Source organism: Maylandia zebra, linkage group LG1, assembly GCF_041146795.1.
Source record: "Maylandia zebra isolate NMK-2024a linkage group LG1, Mzebra_GT3a, whole genome shotgun sequence".
Classification (NCBI taxonomy): Eukaryota; Metazoa; Chordata; class Actinopteri; order Cichliformes; family Cichlidae; genus Maylandia; species Maylandia zebra.
Genome location: NC_135167.1, coordinates 31,732,713 through 31,757,925, shown reverse-complemented (window position 1 = coordinate 31,757,925; position 25,213 = coordinate 31,732,713). Strand labels below are relative to the sequence as shown.

Genomic DNA, 25,213 nt, shown 5'->3' with positions numbered 1-25,213 from the left:
TTGAGAGGATATCATGTCACTGTGAAAATGATTCGGATTGTAGGTGACAATGGAAAGAGCACAGTGGATTGTCTGATGAGCTCAGCCCAAGCAGAAAATAGAGAAATGCACTGAGGATTTACAGGATTTAGTTCTCCTTTGCATTTCACTGAAGGTATATTCTACTAATTTGAAAAATAAACATTATACACTGTGCGAAACAAACAGAAAAACTTCTACATATCTAGAAACGGTATTGTTTCTAAGTGCATGTAGACATGTCGAGGGAAAGTAACTGCCATATGCATGAAAATGCCTGCCAGTAATCATTGAATTATTCATCTAATATGCTAAATATTTCTATTTCAATGCCTTAGAGCTTCCCACCGGTGAGAAATTGCATAACTTAGGTAATGAGCAAATTAGAAGAAATCACCTTTCAAGGATGAGATCTTGGAGACATATATATATGCTGGATAGTTTACATGATTGACCAGAGGTTGGCAGTTGAGATATGTGTTTATTTTTATGGTATCATAGCTAAAAATAAATAAATAAGAAAAAATATAATGACTTTTATATGTTTATGATGATGTTTATAGATGCACTGCAAGATTATCATGCATCAATAAAATTTTATAAACATCACCTGCAATTTGACAGGAATCTTCTAGATGAGTGATGTTTATTTGTGGCATTAATAATGCTAGTAACCAGTTACTAGCATTATTAACTGTAGTCATCTTGTAAAGTATCTATTAACTAATATGTGATTGTGAATTATGAACAACAGTTCTTAGAGTGTTATCAAGTTCTTCAGCTTGATGGCCACACAGAGCAGAAAGCTGCACAATTATGTAATTTTTTCGAATGTTTAGATGATGTAAAGTACAAGAAAGAGAGAGTGAGAATATCTGCATTTATTACTCATGTGTAAAATTGGTTTACACTATTTTAATTTCATCTGTCGAAATGATATAATACTTACATGCAAATTGCTCTTTACTTAATTGTTTTGTAACAGATTCATCCAAGCTTTATTATTCAATGGTACTTGCTTTGAAAATCATTGTTTAAAAGTGATTATTTTGTGTTATGTGATTTGATTGACTCTTTGTTTTTCTTTTTTATTCAGATCACTATTGGCTTACTGCTCTGCTTTTTATCAAGTGCTGCATCATTGTTCCAAACTATTTGGAGTAATCACCTTTTAAACTTCAAACTAAACATGATGTCTGAATTTCATCTTAAAAGCTCATAAACAATGCATGCTTGTGGTATTGTAAAAAGGGATGAACATTATTTAGATTGTCAAAAAAGTGAATTGTGCATTAAATATTATATCCTAATATAGCCATCCATCATCTTACCATTCGTTCATCCAGGCATCTATTGCTGTTTATGATCAAATATTAGTGGGGATTGTTAAGTAATAGCTATATGCCACTGATATCCTGATAACATAAATAATTCTAGGCCGGCATTGATTTTCATACCAGGTAAATAATAATAAACTGTAGAGAACTCTTAAAAAGGTCTATACCCACACCTAAATATTTCAGTTCATCTGTTTTGTAAAATCCTCTAAGTGCTAATTCAGTTTACATGTTCTTTTATGACTTTTTGTGTTGCGTTTAGTGAAATGTCAAATGCATATAGAATCTTCATGTCCTGAAATGTTGAGATGATTGAGGTCTCTGAATTGTTTTGACCTTTCCTGACAAAGCAAAAATTGACTTCCTCACAAATTGTTTCACTTTATCCCCCAACTAAACAGTTAACGAAGATGGTAGTGTCAGGCATCCCTGACATGCATGCAATTAATATTCCCTGCTGTCTGCATTGTTTATACAACAGCTGGTAAACATGACTGACTTTTGTTGCAGATGTTGGATGGTGGTCATGCTCTGCTAGAGGAATATATTAATTCGCTGACAGGCCCTGGGCTCTCCCTGCTATTAAAACTATTTATTTACCCCCTTCTAATGGCATAATTAATCCAGCCTGAAATTGGTAGTACCACATAAACCACTGTCTGCCCATAATCTGCATGACGGCAAATGAACTCCTTTTATGCTAGCTATTGGCTTCTGTGGTGGCTTCCTTGTAAAATATTAAATGTTTGGTCCTGCAGTCAGAGGCATAGCATGGTGTTTTAGCATGCTGGCATACCTGTCTGCTTTTGGTGTGTAGTTTTATTTTCTAGTCCAAGAACTGGAAGAAATGGTCACGGATGAATATGGACTTTGTTTTTTTTAATCAGATAGTTATGTATTGTAAAAACATTGACGTAAAAACTGACAGTTTTTATACATCCTTATGTTTTTATGATATCATACTGTTCAAATTTAGCCCTCTAAGTGCTGTTAGCTAATCTTAGTTTTCTATACCGAAAAAGAAAAACATGGCAACTTAGGTCTTTCTCCAAAGTGCTTTTAATTCATCCACACAGAAATTAATCAAGTATTGAACATTTTTTTGCAGTGTACTCATGCACATTCAGTAATTATGAAGGCTTGCTGACAAATAAGGCCTTTGCAAATAAGCCAACTTATCATATCAAGATTGCTGTCACAATTGATGGGTAATTATGTTTTCTGTCTGGGTGCTATATCACATCCCTCTGACACATCAATTGACAGGCCAGGTTGCAGGGGACACTAAATAATACCTGGGGAGAAATATACCATGAGGCTTCCCAGCAGCAATTTGGGAGTAAACTTCAAGGCAAAACAGAGTTTAAGAAACCTTTTGGCTAGATGTTTATTTTGATCATCGAATTATCTGCATAGTTGACAGGTGAACTGAAAGACTGACAGAGACCCAATTCAGCTGTGAGTGGGTGTTGAAACATCTGGTAGTAAAGAAACATCCAAAGACACTAAGCCCAGAGGGATCCTTTAATTTGTCCTTGTCTGAACCAGTGACTCCCTCACAGATTTTCCATAAATAACTGAATTCCTGTTGGGGAGGGAGAGACCTGCTTACACACAGAGGTTTTAATTTATTTATTTATCATATTTTGTGTATTTATTCATATATCTTCCATGAATGCTGCTAATCTCTAACCAGACAGTGGTAGAAAATATCCTCTACATCATTGTATTGAGTTTTACTGATCTCATTTTTTTTTACATGAAAAAAATTCTTTTAAATTCTTTTAAGCTGTTTATAATTCCACAGTTCATCCACTTCTGAGCAATACACAATATTAAAATAAGTTCAAATAAGGTAACGACAATGGACAGATGCTTGTCACACAACACAGTATAGCCGGCAATACTGTCCAGTATTACATTCAAATCTTAGCACTATGAATACTTGATATAGATTACTCATTAATTATATACAGTACAGATTTGAGTCATTCTTTATTTATTTATATTTTTCTTACAAGGACTACATTTCTTTACAATTTCTGTGTTTTTAAGTAGTCTCGGGCTTTAGGCTTTCAAAGTTTTTCCTTAGACATTGGCTGCTTTTTCACTAACTTTTTCAGCTTAGCCTTTGATTTTTTTCTTTTATATCCAGAGGAATGTTTCTGTAAATCATTTAAGCATAAAAAGGCACCTAACTCAAGGGATGAAACAGTTTTGTTTCCACACACAACAGACAACTTAGTAGAAAACCAATTATAAAGTGTGACTTGAGGCACTTGAAAAATGAAAAATATTCATAGTCCATCTCCTATTAACAGTGGACCATGAGCTCCTGTACTATATCTCTCTATGAGTGCACAACGCAACCTTGGATACCTTTATTGAGCCATTGCTTGGATGTTGACTCTAATGTTCAGTGTTGTCTCCCTTAGCCTCTGCAGTTCCATTTCATACTGCAGGGTCTGCCTCATATAACTCAGAGACCTGCTGTGACTCCAAGGGCAAAGAAATATTTGTCCTCAATAATCAGATCCTATAAGAGATGCCTCCCTCGCAATCTCAGGAGTTTGATGAGTATCATAAAGGCAGTCAAATACTGATTTCAATCTGCAGATGCCTGGGAAGAAAGATTTCATTATCTCAAACACCATGGCTTTATGACCACGTGCTTGGTGGTGCCATTTCTGACCATAAGCCTTTTTTTGTCAAGCATTTGTCAGGCATTCTGGTTGTCATTATCGTCATTAACGTCACTGAATTGCAAAAAAGGGCGATCTTTGTTTCACAGAACCCAGCTAGAACACTGAACTCTTGGGAGGTCATGGTACACTCATGCAGCTGTTACCATTTGTTTTCTCTAATGAGCAGTTTATAGTAGATTGGGAAGAAAAATAATCAGACTTCATCTCAGTAGCTTGTAATATACATGTTTCTGCGTCAATGGGCCTCAAATTATGGGTCTTATTCATTTCACAGCTACCCAAGGGTCTATTCCATTGGGTAATGAATATTATGGCAGACAGGGAGGGCTCGCTCACCCCATCTTCCTCTTGTTGCTTGAACCTGTAATAAATTTCCTGCCATTGCCATATGGTACCAAGTCATGTGTGGGATTCAATATGCCATGTTATTTATTTATTTCCCAGGTGTTGCTTTTCTGTTAGTGATTTATGTGTTATTGTGTGTGATCTCCGTCTGGGATCTATGACATGGGTTGTGGAGGGTTTTTTGGAAGACGGCCCGAGTTGAAACACAGCCATGGGTACAGAATATTGTAGCAGTCGAGTGATGCTAGGACAGTCAGGAATAGGGAATGGTCAGCAACATTTTGTAGTAGTGATTCATGTAAAGAGAGAAGGGCAAGTGAGAAGATTTGTGGCTACCCAGCAAGTATTTAGCAACAAATATCTATGTTAAGTTCATATGCTTGTGCTGTCCTTCAGCATTTCTGATAATGTGAGGAAGTGAGCAGAGAAAGTTCTTTTGGTCTTTTCAGTTGTGCCATGGAAAAAATAAATATATTTTTTAACAGTGTTAGGGTTGTTTCTTTTCTTCTCCATATGATGGTTCAGATATTTAACTTGGTTTTATTTCTTAGTAACCCTATCTCATGAAATGCATCAAGAAAAAAAAATGCCATCCAAACTTTTTTTTTTCCATCTCTCTTCCTTTTTCATTTTTTTCATGTTGTTGGAATAAAGTTGATCTTTGACCCAAAATTTGTCAGAAATTCTTAAATTGTACTGTATCACAAAAACAGTGCAGATATACAGATTGGGATCATTAATACCAATAAATCAAGCATGCTGTGCGCATTACTGCCTCATACATTATCTTTGAGCCTCAGCTCTAATATTATGGTGACACATTATGTCAATGTGATTACAAATCACTCATTTCTCTCAGGGTCCAAGGAACCATTACTGCTGCTACTGCTGCATAACTTGACTCTAACTGGTACGCATGGAGAAGTGTTTGAGACAGCCCACGCTGTAGAAATGCTAAGTCAAGAGAAATAGATGTTAGGGCTATGAGGGGGTCCCTGGGAGATTTTGCTCCACAAAAGTGGAAAAAACATGTTAAAGTATATATGTGTATGTAATGTGTCTGTGTGTGTGTTTTTTTTTACAGCACCTATCCAAAGTCCAGAGGTACGGTGGATGGGCTATTTTGTGACGGCTATTTTAAACCATCCCAATTAAATTCAAGAGGTCATCACAGTAATCAAATTTGCAGGCTTTAGGGGAAATTAGAACCTCTGGGCTATTTTATTTGCAGGGTAACTACATTCAGATATGCTTAATTTCAAACACCTCCCAGAAGAGTTGTCTCCTTGAGTCAGTAAACAAGGATGTTAGATTAAATGAAAAATAGATTTTCCGTTATTAGATTGTTTTCCAACAGTGAAAGTGCACGTGTAGTAAATTGGAAGTCTTTTAACTCAATTAAGGGAGCAAGATGGAAATTATGTTGTTATCTTTAGCTGCCAAAAGCCAAATATAACACATCATATTTTAGTCAAGTCCTGGGCTATTGCTGATTTTGTATCTGCTCACCATGGCCCCCTAATCACTTTTTTGTGCCCTGATCTTTAGTAGATCTCTCAGTGGGGATTATAGTGTGTCATTAAGAATGAAAAATAATATCTTTATTAGGGCTATAGTTCATGCAAACATGCTGTGAAATATTATTTGCCTCTCTGGAAGCTCAGTAACAAATGACAAGAACGCCTCTGCACTGCCGTTCAATAGAGTTTGGAAAAGGGAAACACAGGATTTGACAAATGTGCCCTGCAGAATTTGTTCCTTAATAATTGGTTGGACTACATGAATATTTAAATGGAAATGCAAGGTTATACCTCTGGTCAAAAGACCTATCTCTGTAAAATGAGCCTTCACTAAATTGGTTGATTGAAAGGAATAGATTTTTTCCCCCATCTTTCTGTCATAGACTGTGCCGAGTAGATATTAGGTTTCTCTCTTTTTGCTCTACCCTTTAGCTTTAACGATGGTGCTCTTAATCTGGTTGAAACACCTCGTTCTCCTAAGGGTGCCAATAAAGAGTGGATTTTTTTAGCTAGTGGCAAACACTTAATAGTGAAATTTCATTCCTTCATTCTCTCAACAGACAAAGTTACGATGGGCTGGAAAAGAAGCTAAAGGAAGTCTTCACTGAACGAAGCAGCATTCTGCACCAGCTCTCCAAGACTTCAAAGGAACTGGACAGCATAAAAGGCAACCTTCAGGTTGAACTTTTACTGTTTCTCTTTTTTTCTTTGCAATGTTTGAAAGTTTATTCGGCTGTGAATTTTGCTCAGTTCAGTCATTTTCTAATCCCTGTTTTCAGCCGTTTGAAGGCTGGATTCATGAGTCCTTGCACACATTTTTAGTGAATTTGCAGTAAACCTGTTGTTAAATATTAAGGTAAAAATGTTTTTAAGTTCAACAAGCCCACCCATTGTTACATACGTGATTTGTTAGTGTTTCTACAGCTGCTGAACAATGTAAATGTAGAGCGCAGACTGGGTAAGTCATTTTTTGGCATGAATAAAAATCCAGGGCTTAGAAGTAGACGACCAGAAATCCAACATTATCGGGAAATTTCAACATAAGGATGGATTCAGCATGGTCCCATTCTCTTCTCAGGACCTTTAGCTGTCACTGATAATCTCCTCAAATTACATTTACTAAAACTTTAAGTACAGTAATTTTTTTTATTAGCGTTGATATCACTGCAGTGACACTGTGTAGGTTAAATGTTCGATCAGATGTTCATACAGGAAAAAATCCACAGGCTACTTCAATTTATAGTAGCAAAGAACAAAAGGATTCAAATTTCTTACATGTTGTCACAACTTAAATATGAAACTTTGACCTATGCTTTGTAGTTGTGAGAACTCACTTCTACCTATCCAGTAAAGACTAAAAGCTACACAATATGGTAAAACTGCTCACTCATTTACAGGCAATAAATTGGTCTGACAACTAATTAAAATCTATCTATCTATTTATCTAGATAGAGATGTGTGCGTGTGTGTGTGTGTGTGTGTGTGTGTGTGTGTGTGTGTGTGTGTGTGTGTGTGTGTGTGTGTGTGTGTGTGTGTGTGTGTGTGTAAAGTTTAGAGGATGCTTGCCCTAATTAAATTTTGGCTTGAAAACAAGGTTGGGAAATATATATCACACCTCCTGCAGTGAGGGTGGTTTGCATGAAGTAAGAAAGTTTCTTTTTTTAAATTAGCTCATAAGACAACTTTGAGTGACTATGAGGATTATTTGGTTTGTCGCAAAGACGGGTATCAGTTGGTTCTGCCAAATAACAGTCTTGAACATTTCACGTACCTTATTATCCTGGACAGTAGATGTTATAATGCTGTGAGAACACAATTACCACAGTGCTGGATGCTGTAAAGCACTTCTTACCAGTCAGTTTAGGTCAACTTCATTATGGCTTCTGGCAGTAACAAGAAAAAAGTCAGTTATAAATTCAGATATTTTAATCACTTGGTATTTTTCAGTCGCATCAGGATATGCAGTCCAACAAAACATGCCTCCCACTTGGATGCTTAGGTCTTGGGAGCCAGATGCCCATCTTTTTCTATCCAGCACTTATAAAGTTGCTGTCTGAGTGATACTTCGTCTGTGCAGCAGCGTTTTGCCGCTTTAGGCCAATTTGTTGTCTACTGGAATAGTCAGAAAATCAATAATCAAACGAATTATATGGCCAGTTTTCCATCAGTGATGTGTGTTTGCAAGAGATGTCCCATGTGTCTGGAAAAAGCTCATGTAGTCTGTCTACAACTATTCCCTGGGGCAGGCTTTGATGTCTACTCACTCCAGGCTAGCTAGTTTGGCATCAATCTTCGCCGTGGGCCCTGTGCCAGCGTGCTGGGCAGGGCAGAGGTTGTGTTGGATTCCAATTTCTGTGTAGTGGAAGAAATCTATTCTTCAAGGGGGAAAACATCATCAACATTTAAAAGAGATCAAGTCAACAAGATAAAACATTTAATGTTTCTGGAAAGAAATGATGGCCCATGTGAAGTGTTTTGAAACATAATGAGCTGCTCTCTAGGTGCATTTCGGTAACCCTAATAATTAAACCTATTGTGATTGGGACTTTAGTCTTTGCTGCAGCTCCAGGGACATTAAGAAGCAGTTAACTGTGGGCTTTAAGTAGCTGCTTTGTTGTTTAAACTTAATGTCGTGACCACATAACTTGAGAGGATTTGCACATTTAACGCAATGTAAGCCCATTTTGTAGCTGCCACACTAACGTCTTTCAGTGATTTTTATTGTTGTTTGTGTTATAGAGTCGATTACTGAATACTAACTATTCTTTTTCTCCACAAATAAAAACATTTTTTAGAATGGTTGCTCTTACGGGACCTGAGTCATCAATGTGCTCTTGGAGTAATTTTGGTCGACTGACCATTTATCATTTAAAAAACAGCATTTTGTGACTACATGGGCTATTGCTGTCTAATATTAAAATCATTTTAATGACCTGAAACTCCAAGTCTGACAAAACTGTAAAAAATAAACACAGAAAACTAGGAAATTAGAAAGGCACTGCATATACTCACCAGCCACTTCATGTGTTACGGCCAGTCTCTCTTTTGCCTTCAGAACTGTCTTAATTCTCTGTGGCATCGATTCAACAAGGTGCTGGAAACATTCCTCGTCCATGATGCAAATTTCCTGTTCAAAGTGTCCTCTATTGGACTGAGATCTGGTGCCTGTGGAGCCCATGTCAGTACAGTAAACTGATCATGTGAAAGAATCCAGTTTGAGATGATTTGAGCTTTGTGACATGCTGTGTTAATCTGCTAGAAGCAGCCATCAGAAAATGGGAACACTGTAGTCAGTAAGGGATGGACATGGTCAACAACAATGCTCATGTGGTTTGTAGTGTGAAACGATGCTCAAACGCCCAAAGTGTGCAAAGAAACCCCATTAAACCACTAGCAGCAGCATGGGTGGTTGGATGGAGCCATGTTTTCATGCTGGAATGTTGCAGCAGAAATCTAGATTTCTCAGAAAAAGCAACATTTTTCCATTTTTCTTCCATTGTTCAGTTTTGGGTCCCTGTTCGCAGCTGGCAGGAGTGGTACCCGATGTGGTGTCTGCTGTAGCCCATTTGCTTTAAAGTAATCCACCCGAGAGAGATCGGTATTAGACATATAATTCAAACAGTTAAAAACAGTGTTACTGTGCTGTATCTTTTATTAAATATTGGCCATACCTGTGAAACCATACTGTAAATACATGGCTTCCATGACAGGTCCATAGAGCTTTGTAATATTTATTTTATGATGTTTTCAGTTGTTGTGAGAGATCGCTTCTTTATAAATTGTCTATAATAAGGTTATTTCATTTATCTATCAAACTATCAGCTTAAAGAAGTGGCCATTCTCCTCTGACTTCTGGCATCAACAAAACATTTTCATCCAGATAACTGCCGCTAACTGGATATTTGCTCTTTTTTGGACGATTTGCTGTAAACCCTAGAGTTGGTTCTGTGGAAAATTCCAGTAGATCACCAGCTTTGGATACTCAGACCAACCCATGTGGATTTAATAGCAATGCCACATTCACTGACACTCAGTTTGAATTTAAGCAGGTCATCCTGAACATGTCTGCATGCCTTTAAAGTACCTTTAACAAGCAGTTCATCAGGTGTATCTAAGTAGCTGATGAGTGTTTGTTATTATATAATTACAATAAAGCAAACACATGTTGCCATTTGATTTTGAATACAACAAAACAGGAAGTCAAAATAAATAGAAAACAAACCAAATTTGAAGAATTTAAATCTGTCCATTCAGCTCGTGACTCTTTGACAAATCATACAAATGACTGAAATGCCACTCAGATATACTAAATGTGCAGCTTTATTACACCATTAGTTTATTTACTTGAGTGCAGATACATTGCCTCTTGTAAGCAGATGCTGTTCCCTCTTTTTTTTTCTTTATTTCTCTTCATAGATTAACATGAAATGGGAGTCGGGCGCTGGGGAGGAGCTTGTTTCAGGCATTATGGAAATGTAGCGTTAATTGCCATAGATTTCACCTTCAAGCACAAGCAAAGATAAACTATCTCTCCCTTGGAGTCCACATTTTCTTACAAGTCTGTACATTTCTGTTCTGTTCATAACAAATAAAAATATCTTGGAGGGCTTGTAGGGCAATCAGAGACCTGACTAATTCATAATTACCCATCAGGCAGGTGCTGAGGCACCAGTAGAACCCAATCTGTGCTTCTGCATGTACCCTCATTAGGACATTCATCAGCAGACTGTTGAAAGCCATATAATTTGGGAGGAGGGATAGGGGTGTCTGAACATTTTACATCTGCTGCATCGTTTTCTAACAGACACCTCAGAAAACCTGATAAGATTCTGTAATGTGTAATGTCACAGCAAACAGTAAACGCATACAGTAAATGCTTACACGTGCTTTTTTATACTGTATATTTGTTTCCATTTTCTGTTGATGGTGATATGAAGTAATTTTCCTTCAGAAGTTTTTTATGTACAACAACAAATTGTGCCGTTCCTGGAAAAACACAGTGTCTCTGTTCTCTTTCAGTCGCTGAAAAATGATGACACAGTAGCCAAGAAAGATGTGCAGAGGATTTTGGAGCTGAGCCACAAACAGAGGTAAAGTGGGGCATCATGCATGACTTAGACATGAGCTACCAACAGTGCTGTGCAGTTCACTAAACTGCCATCAAAAATTAGGTTAGAAATTAATAACCATCAGTAAAAAATGCATAATGATAAATAAAATCATGCGCTGTCTCCTGTTATGCTGTGGTTGAGAACCTCTCGTGAATGTCTTGTATTGAGCTGGTATTCAGATTAACAAGATAATAACAGGTTCTTGTTTATTATTTATTTTTATTTGTTTTCAAGTGTATTTGAAAATATAGGAGAAGCTTTTGATGAAGATATAAGATAAAAAGGGTGGTAAGGATCCATTGGTTATTCATAGCTCACAGATACATTCCTAATGTTCTTGCTGCAAAAGCATATCCACGATTACACCACGTTTCAGTCTTAATCATCTAGTGACATCCTCAGATTCTGTTACATGTAGTTGTGCAAACCAAACTTTACAGTTCTGAGAAAACTGACAACCAATTTGCTTTTCAATCCTGGACTTGGAGTGAACTTCAACAACTGAGATTTGTTTTGTTCATGAATTTCAACCACAAAGAGTTTAAATAGCTTTCATTTGGATTTGTTTGTGTGACTAGTTGCTCTTCCTTAGCAACAGCACCCACAAAAGCTTATGAGTATAGTAATCATCTGAGCCACCCGCCATGCCAACATGACATGCCAGCACATTTTCTCTGCTGAAATAAGAGTAATAACATTAAGAATAAGAAATACTTTATTTATCCCAAAGCTTGTGAAATTGCTGTGTTTCAGCTGCCAGCACATGAAAAACAACATAGCTCAATAAACACAACACCACAGAACAAAATAGCTTGGAAAAGAAAAAAATATATATTAGACAAGGAGCTCGATTAAATAGATAACACACCAGGGTAAAAATAAATAAATAAATCTAAATATCATACAGTCAGGGTCTTAAATCTAAAATGAATATATACGAATATCTGGTATTAATTGGTAAAGAGTTTCTGTATCTGTCCTTGTGGCTTCTGAGCTCAGGTGTGTCCAGTTTGATGCGCAGTGGATGGTGTAGAACCATTAATTCACACCCAGTTATTTGGATGACTTCTACATGAGCTGATGATAGAAACCAACAGCAACAGCAGCAATGACGATAAGCCCTGGGAAATTCAAATGCATTCCAACAGCTAGTTGTACAATATTCAGTCCACCGAACTGTCTGAAATCAAAAAACACTTCAATCACATAGTGGTCCAAGAGGCGAGAGGAATGCAAACTGGTGGTTGTTGCATAGACCTGTAGAGTCTTTTGGTGATGCGATTCTTTCACGTTAAGTTTTGCAGTGTCTTTACACACTGCATAATATTTACTGGTGAATATAATTGATAAGAAAAACAGAATTCTCTCATTTGAACAAAACACTGCTTGTATTGTCATATGAAGATTTAAAAAATGGTGTCTGCATAATCACATCATGTCCATCAGGTATCTAATGGATATAAATAATGACAAGTAATGACTTGCTCATTGTTATTGAGGATGGTACTTTTCAGGTGTTGGCCAGTGTGTCTCCAGTACACACAGGAGCAGGTAGATAATTCATAATTCCATCGCAAACCTGTCTTGTGTATTTAAAATTGATATGCCTGTTTTCATTTTGCGAAAAAGCAAGCATCTGTGATTTAGACCTTTTTTTTTAGTGAGCTGAAAAAGTGTTTAGCTTAAGTGCTTTACCAGTTAGGACTGTCTGATTAATGTTGTGTGTAATGAGACTGCTAATGATTTGGAGTCATTCATGGCCTTCATCCTCCCTGAAATGTCAGCCTGACTGAAGTCCAGCTGTGTGTGTGTGTAGTATCTGGATAGCCAATCAATAGCCTATCAGAAGTCCATGGCAGCTCTCACATGTCATCAAGCTAAAAAACTATAAAGCAGTAGCTTGGCTCAGTGTTGCCTACCTAGCATTTGTGAGCCACAACTTTTTCAATGTGTTATTAATCCACCTTTAGAGTTCCAGTGTCTGCCAAGTGTGATTACCAGCTGGCTCCATTATCGTGAGTGCAGACAGGTGATTCATTGCAGGTCATTTACTTTTGTCAAGTCTTAACAGAAATTTGATTGGCTCCTGAAAATAATTTTGATCCAAAGAGCAATGCAAAAAAAAAGGTTATTGGAAAAAATGTAACAGTTTTTAAATAGCAATTAAAATAGCTTAACTTACTTTCATCCCTTTTTGTATTTACTTATTACAGACTCTTCAAGCCTGTGTCACATTGACTGTCTCTCTTTTGGCAGTTTAGACAGTTTTGATATATTATGTACAAACTCTTCCAAGTATTGGAAGCAGGAGATGTGAATATAAATGGAAAACCAAAGCAGGGGTGGTTGGTTGGTCACTGTGAAGAAAAATGTTTTTTAGGTTGAACTTATGCCAAGAGACAAGACCACTGGCATATAAAGTATAACAGTATATGACTGCTGAGCAGTGACATCCTTTCCACTCTGAGTGTTGCTGTACTGCCTTGAAAGATAATGTCCCCTAACTACACTACTGGGTGACTGTGACATACGTCATATACTTCAGCCATGCTTGGAAACAGTAAATAGGCTGTTACTTATAATTTTAACTGGGCTACCTTGTGATGTGATACAAGCGTTTTTGGTACCACTGACCCACATCCCCTGCCTCCTTGATTTATAATTCCCTGTTATCTGTGCTCAGGAGCACCAAACTATACTGAATTACAAATTACAGTCGAATGCATAAAAATTTAATTTTATGTTAAACACATAATTCATTCTGCATTAGTCATCACACCACATGAACCATATCAAAATTCAGGGAATTTTAATACACTGCAAGAAGCAATATAGCAGTGCAGTGCATTGCAGCAAACTTGGTCTTCTTGTATCTCGTCTTTCTCCTTGAACCTAACAGCCATCTCTTGCTGTTGGCTTCATGGGAGTGTTTGCTAAACTCTACATTTATAGATCATATACACAGAAAATTAAATTGACTGTAGTCAGGCCTTTTAAATTCAAACAAAATCATTAAATGATAATACATGTGAAATTGTTTAGGATCGAAGAAAGATGTGTGGCTGCTATGAACCAAAGTGTGAACCGGTTAACAAATGCCAACATCGTTTCCACCCTAATTGCAGTTACATGGCCCATTATTGCATCATCCATTAACAAATTAAGCTAATTATGTTTTTATCTTTTAAAAATATGTTTGTAAACAAAATATTTCCTTTTGATTCAAATTAATGAATTTGTTCATATCCTGCTCATAGATTCATAATAAAAATCATCCAACTGATCACAGATGACAGCAGATGTAAGCTGGTGACAAAGACATTAGTAAAATTTACTTCTGTCCAAAAAAATTGCTTTTAAGAGTGATATATCTAAGAAGGCCATTCTGTGGTAGAGCAGTCAAGACATCTGAAAATGTGAAGAGGAAGTACTAACAGAGTGTTTCTCACTTCCCTTTCACTTGACAGAGAGGAGATGAAGTCCCTCCAGGCAGCCTTGCAGAAGCAGCTGGATGAGGCAAATGAGAAAGCGGAGAAGCAGCAGGCCACGGTAAGACAGAGCTGACCTGACCATCAACATCCGGTCTTGTCTAACCAGCATTGTCACCTGTCACACGGGGCCTTCACTGATCCACACTCATTACCCAGCAGCAAGCTCCCGCCTCTATCCTTCACCATATAATTGAAACTTTCAGAGTGAACAAAAGCTTTGTGTCAGCTATTATTTTGTTTGAACAGAAGTCCAGAGTCCAAAGGTGGCAAGTTTACTATTTTATCATTTAAAAAAATAAGTAAGCCAAGGTCTAAAATTATTATCGTCAGCTGATTATCTAAATTGGAAGTGATTGGTTTTCTGTTAATTACTAAATAAACAAATCATTTTCAGCATCATGTTAGATAACAACATATGCAGATGATACTCTGCTTTAATTGCCAATGTTACAGAAGATGCAAAATATGCCTATTTTAGTTCAAAACACAACAAAAGCATGTTTAATTTTGTGATTATTTAAAATATACATGCAAACCATGGAAGCATGCAACATGTGTTACAAGATACGTGAAAATTAATTACATTTTAATGATAAAGAGGTTTTTGGTGTCAGTGGAAAACATCATTTCTGTTAACTCCAGTTTTAATAAAATCACAATATTTTAATTACTGAACCAATTAAAAGAAATGCACCTCTAAGGAGTTCAAATAATGTTTCTTTGCTACCAAACAATATGAGAAGCAATGAGTATTTACACCTTTAAATTATTACACAGTGGAGAATTCTATATTTAGTTTCAGCAGCTTTACTGCATTTGGTATCAGGTAAGGTTGAAAGCAGCCTTAATTTAAGACAAACTTTAATTTCTTCATCATGATGAGTATAAGTACTCATTTTAATGTGCTTGCTCTGAGAGGCTTTTTGTAGAATTCAGATTAAAAAATGTATTTTGGCATCGGCGGTGATGCTGCATTAATACACTGTATTGGCCCACATTTCTACTCTCATACTGTTCTGAGAAACCCTCTCTTGTTCCTCCACTTACTCCTTATCAACAAATCAGCATAAATCCTGTCTAGCTGCACTGACAGCTACAGTACTGGAATGCTTCTAGGACTTTCAATATATGCTAATGAAAATCTGGCCTGTAACAGTGCAGGCTTCTTATGCACAGTCACAGCGTTTAATGGGCACCGTGACATTACAATCGACAATCAAATCATGGACTCTCAGCGAGATAAACAAAAGTACAGTAACATTTCCAATGACGTGTGTGCCATTTTCCTTTGCCTGGTGACAAATCCCAGTTTCTAGTTTTTGTGGTTTGACATTTACATTCTGAAAAATGATATGTATCCCACTTTCTAAGATTTAAGATTCAAAATAGCACCTCAGCAGGATGTAAAAGCTACACATGTTCAACAAAACAATGAAATAATCTATTTCATTTCTAGTAGAAAACATGGCTTCTAAAAGTTCCTAGTGAAAAATAAAAGCATAAGGAGAAGCATATACCTTGCAAAATCACAAAAAAACACACATTACAAAGTTGCTAAATATTTGTTGACAGATATGGGTAATTACATTCAAGCCAATCTCAACATCAGACAGTATTTTGCCATAAGCAGAGAGATATCAGATATATCTTATGAAATATTTTAGCTACAAATATTACAATGACTAATTATTATTAATTGTTATTATTGTTATTAATATTTGGTTACATTTGAAATACTATTTCATATGTATATATGTATGTATATATGTATTTATAGATAGATAGATAGATAGATAGATAGATAGATAGATAGAAATATAACCGACTTGTACTCCCTTATCCTAATACCTAAGCACTGTAGAAGTTGTTTTTCTTTTCTTTTTTTTAAACTTTTTTTAACCATTCCTGGGGGCATTGGTGGTGACTGCAAGCCTCAGACATGAACCTTGATGTTATCATGCCCTGTTAGGGGATGTGAGTCAACTGGTGAGGCTTATTTTACTGTTCCCCAGGGTATGTACCTGACATGAGGGCACCAGACCCATGAATCTTTTCGTCTTTGTCCTCAGGACTATGTTGATGACCTCTTTCAAGGACGCATTTTGCTAAAACCTTTTTCTTTAGAGTTGAAAACTCAAAGACAAAACCGTAACCTATCTATCTTACACACTGAATTCATTCGCTTAGATATATAGTAGCCCATGGCAGCAGTTTGCTGGTTGGTTTTTCAACCTCTGTATGGCTACAAGTCCGTACAACCACACACACAAACACACATGCCACAGGCACACTCTAATTTTAACTGAAAAATGAAAGACATACCAAGCTCTTGATGATCACTTGTTATGCCTAATTCTGCAAGGCACAAGAAGAATGTAATATGTTTTTTTTTGTCAAAGTTTAAAGGTCTTCAGGCCTTTGTGGTTGACTAAAAAGCTAAAAAAAAGAGAGAGAGAGAGAGAGAGAATTTGTGATTTTAAATGTAACTACTAACTTATAGCGCCCCTCTGCTACTGTCATTTTATATCTAATTGCATCAGTTTATGGTAAGGTACGATGTTTATGTTGACTTTACATATAGTTTAACTGGAGGCTAAGTCGATTTTTTAATGCTCGCACTGGAATATTCAGAAACAGTCAGTGTGCTGTTGCATAGAAGCATGGATGACGTGTGAAAAATAATTTTATTCAGAGGCATAATTAGTCAACCAGAATGTTCTTTCCTTCTCTGTTCTGTGTATGTATGTCTTTTTTCTAAGTCTTCTCAGGGACAGTGACAATGATTGAATATTGATGTTATCATGGTCAGGTTGGAGATGTGAGTCACCTGCTGTGGTCTAGTTTACAGTTCCCCAGGATGTCTTGGTAGAAAGTGGAAAAAAAACGTTGGCTTGCATTTATTTGATTTTAAAAAATGTAGAAAATACATTTATTTTTTTTATATTTCATTCGAAATGAAGCATATGAGACCTATTTTTCAAGATTTATAGGATGTTGTCAGTAGAAACAAATAGGCTTTGGCTTTTATTCACATACAGAATTGCATCTGTTGAATGAAATTAATTACACATACACTAGGCAAACTCATCATCCATAACGGTCATTAAATATGTTCACTGATGGAAAAAAGCACACATGCATACAGCTGGACTTTCTATGTGATCATCTTTTTATCTTTTTTTTGTCTTCCCTGTTTTCAGATTAAATTTCTTAAAGTGGAGATGGAGAAAAAAACCAAAATCATCAAGGATTTACAGCAAGAGGTGAGTCATCAAAATATTATCTAAAGCTGAATAGATCACACTACACATTCATAAGGTATATACAGACAGAAAAAAATATAAGGGAAAAATTGCATTGTCTCTACACAGTTATCTATAAAAAATGCTATAAAATGTAGCATTTAAACAAATATAATGATATCATTGTTGGTGTATATTATTTTTCCATTTTAAATCTCAAATTAGTGAGGCTTGACAGTGCTATCGTTCGCAATGTCGAATTAAAAATCTCCTGCTAAGTGCCTGTGATTGCTTTGACCATGGTTTACATAATTACATTATTGTTTTACATAATTTTCTTCCTTGCCAAACCATTCAGTAACCCTTGTAGACAACTCTCAAGATATAAATACTTACCCTGGCTGACTATGGTCACTCATAACAATATAAAAGTTGTCTATTGGAGGGAAAATGAGATCATCCCAGCAAATTTTCTCCCACAGTGGCTCACCACAGGGGTGCGCAATTAAGATTGTCCTTTATTTTCTTACACATCTGTAGGTAACTTGAATGTTTTCTAATTAAATGATCAAGATCCCACCTTTCTGTCGGTGTTTTAATCAAACACAGACAGAAAGGTGGGATCTTGATTTTCTTGATTATCTGTGTTTGCCAAAAGCCATTAGATTATCCCCAGGGACTCAGAGGAAAGCGTGTTTGTCTCAAAGGTGGACAAACACTGGCACTGGGGTAAACGTTTTCATTTCAACGAGTACTTTGAAATACAGTTTTATAAAATAAATGTTTTTGATCATGTTTGCAATCATGATTGCCATGTCTTCCACTCTTTGAGAATCTGGGCTCTCTTCCTCTGCAACTTCTGTGATGGATTTCTCTCTGCAGGGTTGTTCAACATCTGTGCAAAGTAGTGCCTCTAAAAAGAAGTTCTTTCTCTTTGATTCTGAGGCTCTGACACAACATCTAACACTTACTGCTGATGCCTTAGACAGCTTAAAAAAAGGTTCAGCTTGCAAATACCATTTTAGCCGTACTGAAAATATATGACTCTACGATATCTGCAATTTGGTTTGTTTTCTATATGAATAAAAAAACAATCAAATAATATATTCCAATAGAAAGAATCAGAACAACATGGCAACATCAGTAAAAGCTGCCTTTAGGGGTGTTTAGACCCCTAGACAGTTCTAATATTTTGTTTTTTGCTTATCAGCAATGTGACATGAAAGAAAAATGAAACATCTGTAGACTTTGCTGTGACAAATAAAATGAAATTGGATCCTACCATCCACTTAACTGATTTTACTGTGTTTTATAGCTTTATAGCGTTGTGACAATGGGATATTATACCAATTTTGTATGGATTCTGAATTCTCTTATATTGCAGATTTGACTGCAATATTTTCAAATGCAAATTAGAAAGAATCGGCTACGGGATTGATTTACTCATCAAGTAATTTTTACTTACTATAGTTTATACTAGTTTATACTACTACTACTAATAATAATAATAAATTAGCTAATAAACTACTAAACATGAGCATATGTGTATGAAAAAATATGTTTTGGAGCAAATAAGAGTTTCTTTTAATAGTTGGACAGATTACATAGGCAACTCTTAGTTTGCTGCCTATGATCACAAAGCCACGAAGTGCTTTTGAACGGCAAGAAAGCTATTTAAATACATCATAGGATCATGGGAAATGATCAAGAGATACTGGAAATTATATCACCATATTGCTCACTATTGCACTGAGGAAAGTGATTTTTGCCAGATGTTCAAATTAATTTGAGACCATTTTTACTGAGCTTTGCTTCAGTAACATGATCAAGTGCTTCAGATGAAGAATCAAACAGTCACATAATCATATCAGTTTACTGAGATCAATCTGTTTTAAGAAGAACCTTTCACGTTATCTTGCCCTTGACCTCCCTAGTGGTACTAAAATTGCTGCATCTTCACAGTGTGCAATTTTATAGAGATAGTAGAGGTTGATCTTAAATTGTGTGTAAACCCGTACCGATTGCCTTTAATTGTTCTCTGTGGAATTTTTGACCTCTAACATCATGGAGCAATGTTTTTTTTTTTCACAATTCACAAGTGACCTAATATCTAATTTTACCAGTTTACGATATTTCACACAGTTCCACAGATCTATACTGGAGTAAATGTACTTGGATACTCTGATGCACCATTATTCTTTGTAAAATTAACTTTATCACCTACTGAGTACATTTAGAAACAAAGGACCACTGAGAAATGGCGTTGTTCTGTGATTTTATCACAACTGCCCAAAAATTGGTGCACCAAACTCAAAAAAACATGGACTGTAATGGCTGCCAAAAGAGCTTCAAGAAAGTATTGAGCAAAGGCTGTGAATACTTAAAGTTATTCTCTTATAGGTATAAGACTGTTATAATTTTGTTTTTTTGTCAAGGTGTTTTTGTTTCACTTACAGGGTATTGTCTTTGGAATTTTGTGGTGGGAAATTTAATCCATTTTGGAAAAACATCACATGGCAAAATATGGAACAAGCGACATGCCATGAATACTTTCCAGATGCATTGTATATTGCAATGGTGTACTGTAGTACACACACATGCAGGACATTTAGACTTTCACAGTGGTGATTATTCTTCTTATTATTGTTAGAGAAATTATTACATTAAAAAACTATGTTTGGGAGTTTTTAGATTTTTATGAGTGGAAGATGAGTGAGTCAAAGACAGATGTGCACTTTTTCCCTTTTTGTGGCTAATGAGGGAAGCACTTCAGACTGTACTAGTCTGCCACTGCGACCCTAACACAATCTCTGCCCAGCCCACTGATGTGCAGAAACAAGTGTGACTGGGTCATTAAGCACATTTCAACCCTCCTGAATTGTCAGTATGGTACAGTCATTATAGTAAGGTATAAAAATAACGCTGCCTTGGGCTACTGTTAAATGCTACTTTTTTAGCCTCCTTAACTCTCTTGGGGGTAATCAGAGATAAATTTAGAAGCACTTCTATAATCAATCAAGTGATTTTCACAGCAAGAGCTTCCACGTGTCAGCAGATCAGTTTAACCTGGTAAATAACCCATAAAGACGGCCATGATTTGACTTTGTAATGAACAATTACAAATGCTTTTGCTCTTAAACAACATCTTGATTTGGGAGTACAATAAAAGCACACAGACAAAGAACCATGACTTAACAAATGCTGGTCACGATCATTGCAGCTTATGTGTAATTTAAAGGCTTTACGCATTTTAATCCCTGACTACTGCTATATCGCATTACTATCTGCATACATTGTACACACCAAAGAGCTGGCAAAAAGCTTTGCCAAATGTAGGACGTGAATAAGAGTTTGAGAATTTAACTGCACTTTGTGGTAGAATTTCCAGAGAAATGCTTCTTCACACCAGTTATTTACTCAGATTTTCACTGCAATCAGCTGAACGAGGCAAAGAGCAGCAGAACAGATGACATGATTGTTTTCTAGGCCCTCCATTTCCATTTCACAGAGTGCTTCATTGTTGGCGTTTTTAGGTTTTAATGTTGTATTTCTGATTTACATTTCTTGGAAAATAGTCAAGAAGGTTAATAACTTTCATAGTCACATATGGAATGGGCTAGGGCTGCTCAATTAATCGAATTTTAATCACGATTACGATCTGGAATTTCAACGATCATTAAAAATGACTGAGCCGATTATTAGCCCCTCCCACCTTAAAGGCCGGTCCGTGAAAATATTGTCGGGCATAAACCGTCCGTGGCGCAAAAAAGGTTGGAGACCGCTGATTAAGAGGACCCGAGGGAAGCTCGGAAAGCTAAGCAGAAGTTATTTGGAGAGTGACTGCCGCTGGTTGAAAAGAGAGTTTAAAAAAAAAAAAAACTTCAGTGGTGTTGCACACTATTTTATATTATTTTTTTAAAGTCATTGTTAACCCTTTAGAGCCGGTCAGAGCAGCACGCTCCGTGTTGTGTAACTATTTTTAAATCCCTGTAGAACCTGAACCGTGTAAGCTAGCGCAATAATTTGTTTTGCATATGAAACCGGAGGAGTTGTACTTACATCTGATGCCATCAGCTTGTCCTCGGTCACGGTTTCCTTCCACATATAGCTTTGCAAAAATTGCATAAAAAGCGCTTGCAGGAACAAAAACATAATATTCAAGAAACACGCTTTGCCGATCCATCAGCTGTTCGTAACACTTCCCAAGACTTTGTGGACTGGTGCCAGCTGAACTACCTCCAGATCAACGCCAGTAAAACCAAGGAACTGGTGGTAGACTTCCGCAGGCACAAGCATTCTCCACTGCAACCACTGAACATCCAAGGTATGGACATTGAGGCTGTGGACAGCTACAGGTACCTTGGTGTTCATCTGAACAACAGACTGGACTGGACTCATAACTCAGACGCCCTCTACAGGAAAGGGCAGAGCAGGCTGTACCTGCTGCGGAGACTCAGGTCATTTGGAGTGGAGGGCCCACTCCTGAAGACCTTCTATGACTCTGTGGTGGCTTCTGCTATCTTTTATGGTGTGGTCTGCTGGGGCGGCAGCATCTCTGCTGGGGACAGGAAGAGACTGAACAGGGTGATCCGAAGGGCCAGCTCTGTTCTAGGATGCCCTCTGGACCCAGTGGAGGTGGTGAGTGACAGGAGAACGGCGGCTAAGCTGTCATCCCTGATGGACAACATCTCCCACCCCATGCAGCAGACTGTGACAGCACTGAGCAGCTCCTTCAGTGGGAGACTGCGGCACCCACGGTGTGGGACGGAGAGATTTCGCAGGTCTTTCCTCCCCACTGCTGTCAGACTCCATAATAAAGACTTTAACTGATCAAGCACACACATCCATACATATGCAATAATACTAAGTGCAATAATCCTTTCTGTCATTGTTGTATTTTTACTCAGTTGTATATAGTATTTGTATTTGTATTCTATTTTTATCTTATTGTATATTTATTTTATTTTATTCTACTGTATATAGTATTTTATTTTATTCTATTCTGTACAGTTGTGTACTGTATTTATTCTTATTGTATTCTAATTTTTGCCTCATAACTTTTGCACTGTCCACTTCCTGATGTGACAAAACAAATTTCCCACGTGTGGGACTAATAAAGGTTATCTTATCTTATCTTATCTTCCCACAGTGAAATGATGCACATGCTGTTTTCTTTGCAAATTTGCATCATAGGATTGTTTTTTGTTTTTCCTGCAGTATATAAAAACTGTATCTCCAAAATAAAACTATGAAGACACTCAAAATAAATTTCCTGTTGTTGTAAACTATTTTTTGCAACTTTATTGTATTTAAAGTTTTGAGGGATAAGCCTCTTAAATTTCTCCAAGTAGAAATATATGTAAACAAAACAAAAGCGATTTTCAATTTTTTTTGTAGTTTATTGCACTTTTTTGCAATTTATGTAATTACTATGGACTTAATGCATACATATTATTAAAATATGGGCTATAACAGTTGTATTGATGTATAGCAACTTGAAATGCTCCCACAAATGGCACTACAGCATGTAAAAAAAATAATATAAGCTCTGGTGGACTTGGTTCTATAGTAGGTCTTAAAGGGTTAAATAAATATCGTCAAATAATCGTGATCTCAATTTCAGTGAAAATAATCGTGATTATCATTTTTGCCATAATCGAGCAGCCCTAGAATGGGCCATGTGTATGCTACAGAGATCTGCGGACTTCTATAACATCTGTGATATACACCAAAATATATGTTCGCATCTATTACATAGTCTCAAGTTACATAAAAATAATTTGCGGAAATGCGAATGTCAAACATTTTAAATCATTACAATTTTACCTCAGCAGTTGTACCTGGATATAGAACTGTTTTAAGTATAAATGAGCCAGAACAAAGAGTAGGAGAAACAGGCTAGACAATGCATGAAAATTCAATGAAATAAGATGTTACAAAACAGTTGCTCTTGCACATTTTATATGCACACCATAAAACCATAGGGTTTACACTCGGATAAAATTCAGTCTGGCATACCAAGTTTTTCTTCTTACTTTGCAAAGCATGTAGAGTGGCAGGTGGGATGGTTTGGTGTAAATTTGTTGCAAACCCAATAACCACTGTTTCACAGTATCTATTTCAATCTATTCAATATGCATTAATAGTGGCTATTCCACCAGTGCCGTTCTAAAACTGAAAATATGACTAATTACTGGGATAATGTATAAATAAAAACATAATTTAAATGTGTATATGAACAATACTTGAACAACCAATAAATAAAACATCAAAGCTATGTAATGTAAATGAGAAGTAACTAGTTAAAGGCTACAGTTCTCAATAATGCTGAATTGATTCATTTTCTGCTGAGAGGTGTTTGTAATACATTATCCATCCCATTTGTATCGTTATTGATTACGTAAATATTAGAAACATGACCAAAGTTGTGACCTAAGATTTGTGATATAGCACATTATCCTGTCGGAGTCACCCATGAAAAAATGAATACATTGTGGTTATAAAAGGATGTACATGGTCAGCAACACCAAGTAGGCTGTGGCATTTACTGTATATGATGCTCAATGGGTACTGAAGACCTAGAAGAGCAAAATATCCCTTCTACAGTCATACCACCAATAGCAGCCTGGATTGTTGATACTAGGCAATATGGGGTCATGTTTTTATATTGTTTAGCCAAATTCTGACACTCCCACCCACATGTTGCAGCAGAAACTAGCAAGACAACATTTTCCCAGTTTTCTGTAGTTGAATTTGTTTGAGCCTGTACGAATTACAGCATCCGTTTCCTGTCCTTAGCTGACAGGAGTGGAACCTGTTGTGGTACAATCAGAGATGCTCTTTTGCGTACCTTGGTTCTAACGAATGGTTATTTCAATTACTGTTTGCTTCTTATGAGCTCAAAACAGACTGGTCATTTTCCTCTAGCATCAACAAGGCATTGTAGCCCAGAGAGCTGCCACTCATTGGACCATTCTCTGTAAAGCCTAGGGTTGGTTGTGGAGGAAAATCCAAGTAGATGTGCAGTTTGTGAGAGACTAATAACAATGCCACATTTAAAATTGCTCAAATCACCTTTCTTCCACATTCTCATGCTCAGTTTGAACTTCAGCAAATTGTCTGAATGTCATACACTGATTTGCTGACATGTGATCAGCTGATTAGTTGTGTTAACAAGCACTTGAACAAGCATACCTAATGAACTGTCTGGTGTGAGTACTATTTTACACCAATTTTCTGCATTCTGAGGCCAAAGTATATAAAAATTCCTAACAAAGCTGAAGGGAACATCTGTAAATCCATTTATATCCTTTGTTTACAACAGTATTGGGTTTTAAAATCTGTTTTATGTTGCATATCACTGTGAATTGTGTTGTGGTGTCAGAGGGGAAGCTTTATGGCTGCAATTCACTGTGAAGTCATTATCAATGATTTGCTTTCAGAG

At 36.6% G+C, this 25,213-nt stretch overlaps 1 protein-coding gene across 3 annotated transcripts in view; it reads left to right on the top strand.

Annotated features, from left to right (window-relative positions):
* luzp2 (leucine zipper protein 2) overlaps positions 1-25,213 on the top strand; it is a 162,036-nt gene that overhangs the window by 78,085 nt on the left and 58,738 nt on the right. For all 3 annotated transcript variants that reach the window (XM_076885049.1, XM_004558087.4, XM_012920953.2), the window contains exons 2-5: positions 6,486-6,603; positions 10,945-11,015; positions 14,504-14,585; positions 17,728-17,790. In XM_076885049.1, the coding sequence (XP_076741164.1) occupies positions 6,486-6,603; positions 10,945-11,015; positions 14,504-14,585; positions 17,728-17,790 (334 nt within the window). The remainder of the gene's footprint in view (positions 1-6,485; positions 6,604-10,944; positions 11,016-14,503; positions 14,586-17,727; positions 17,791-25,213) is intronic.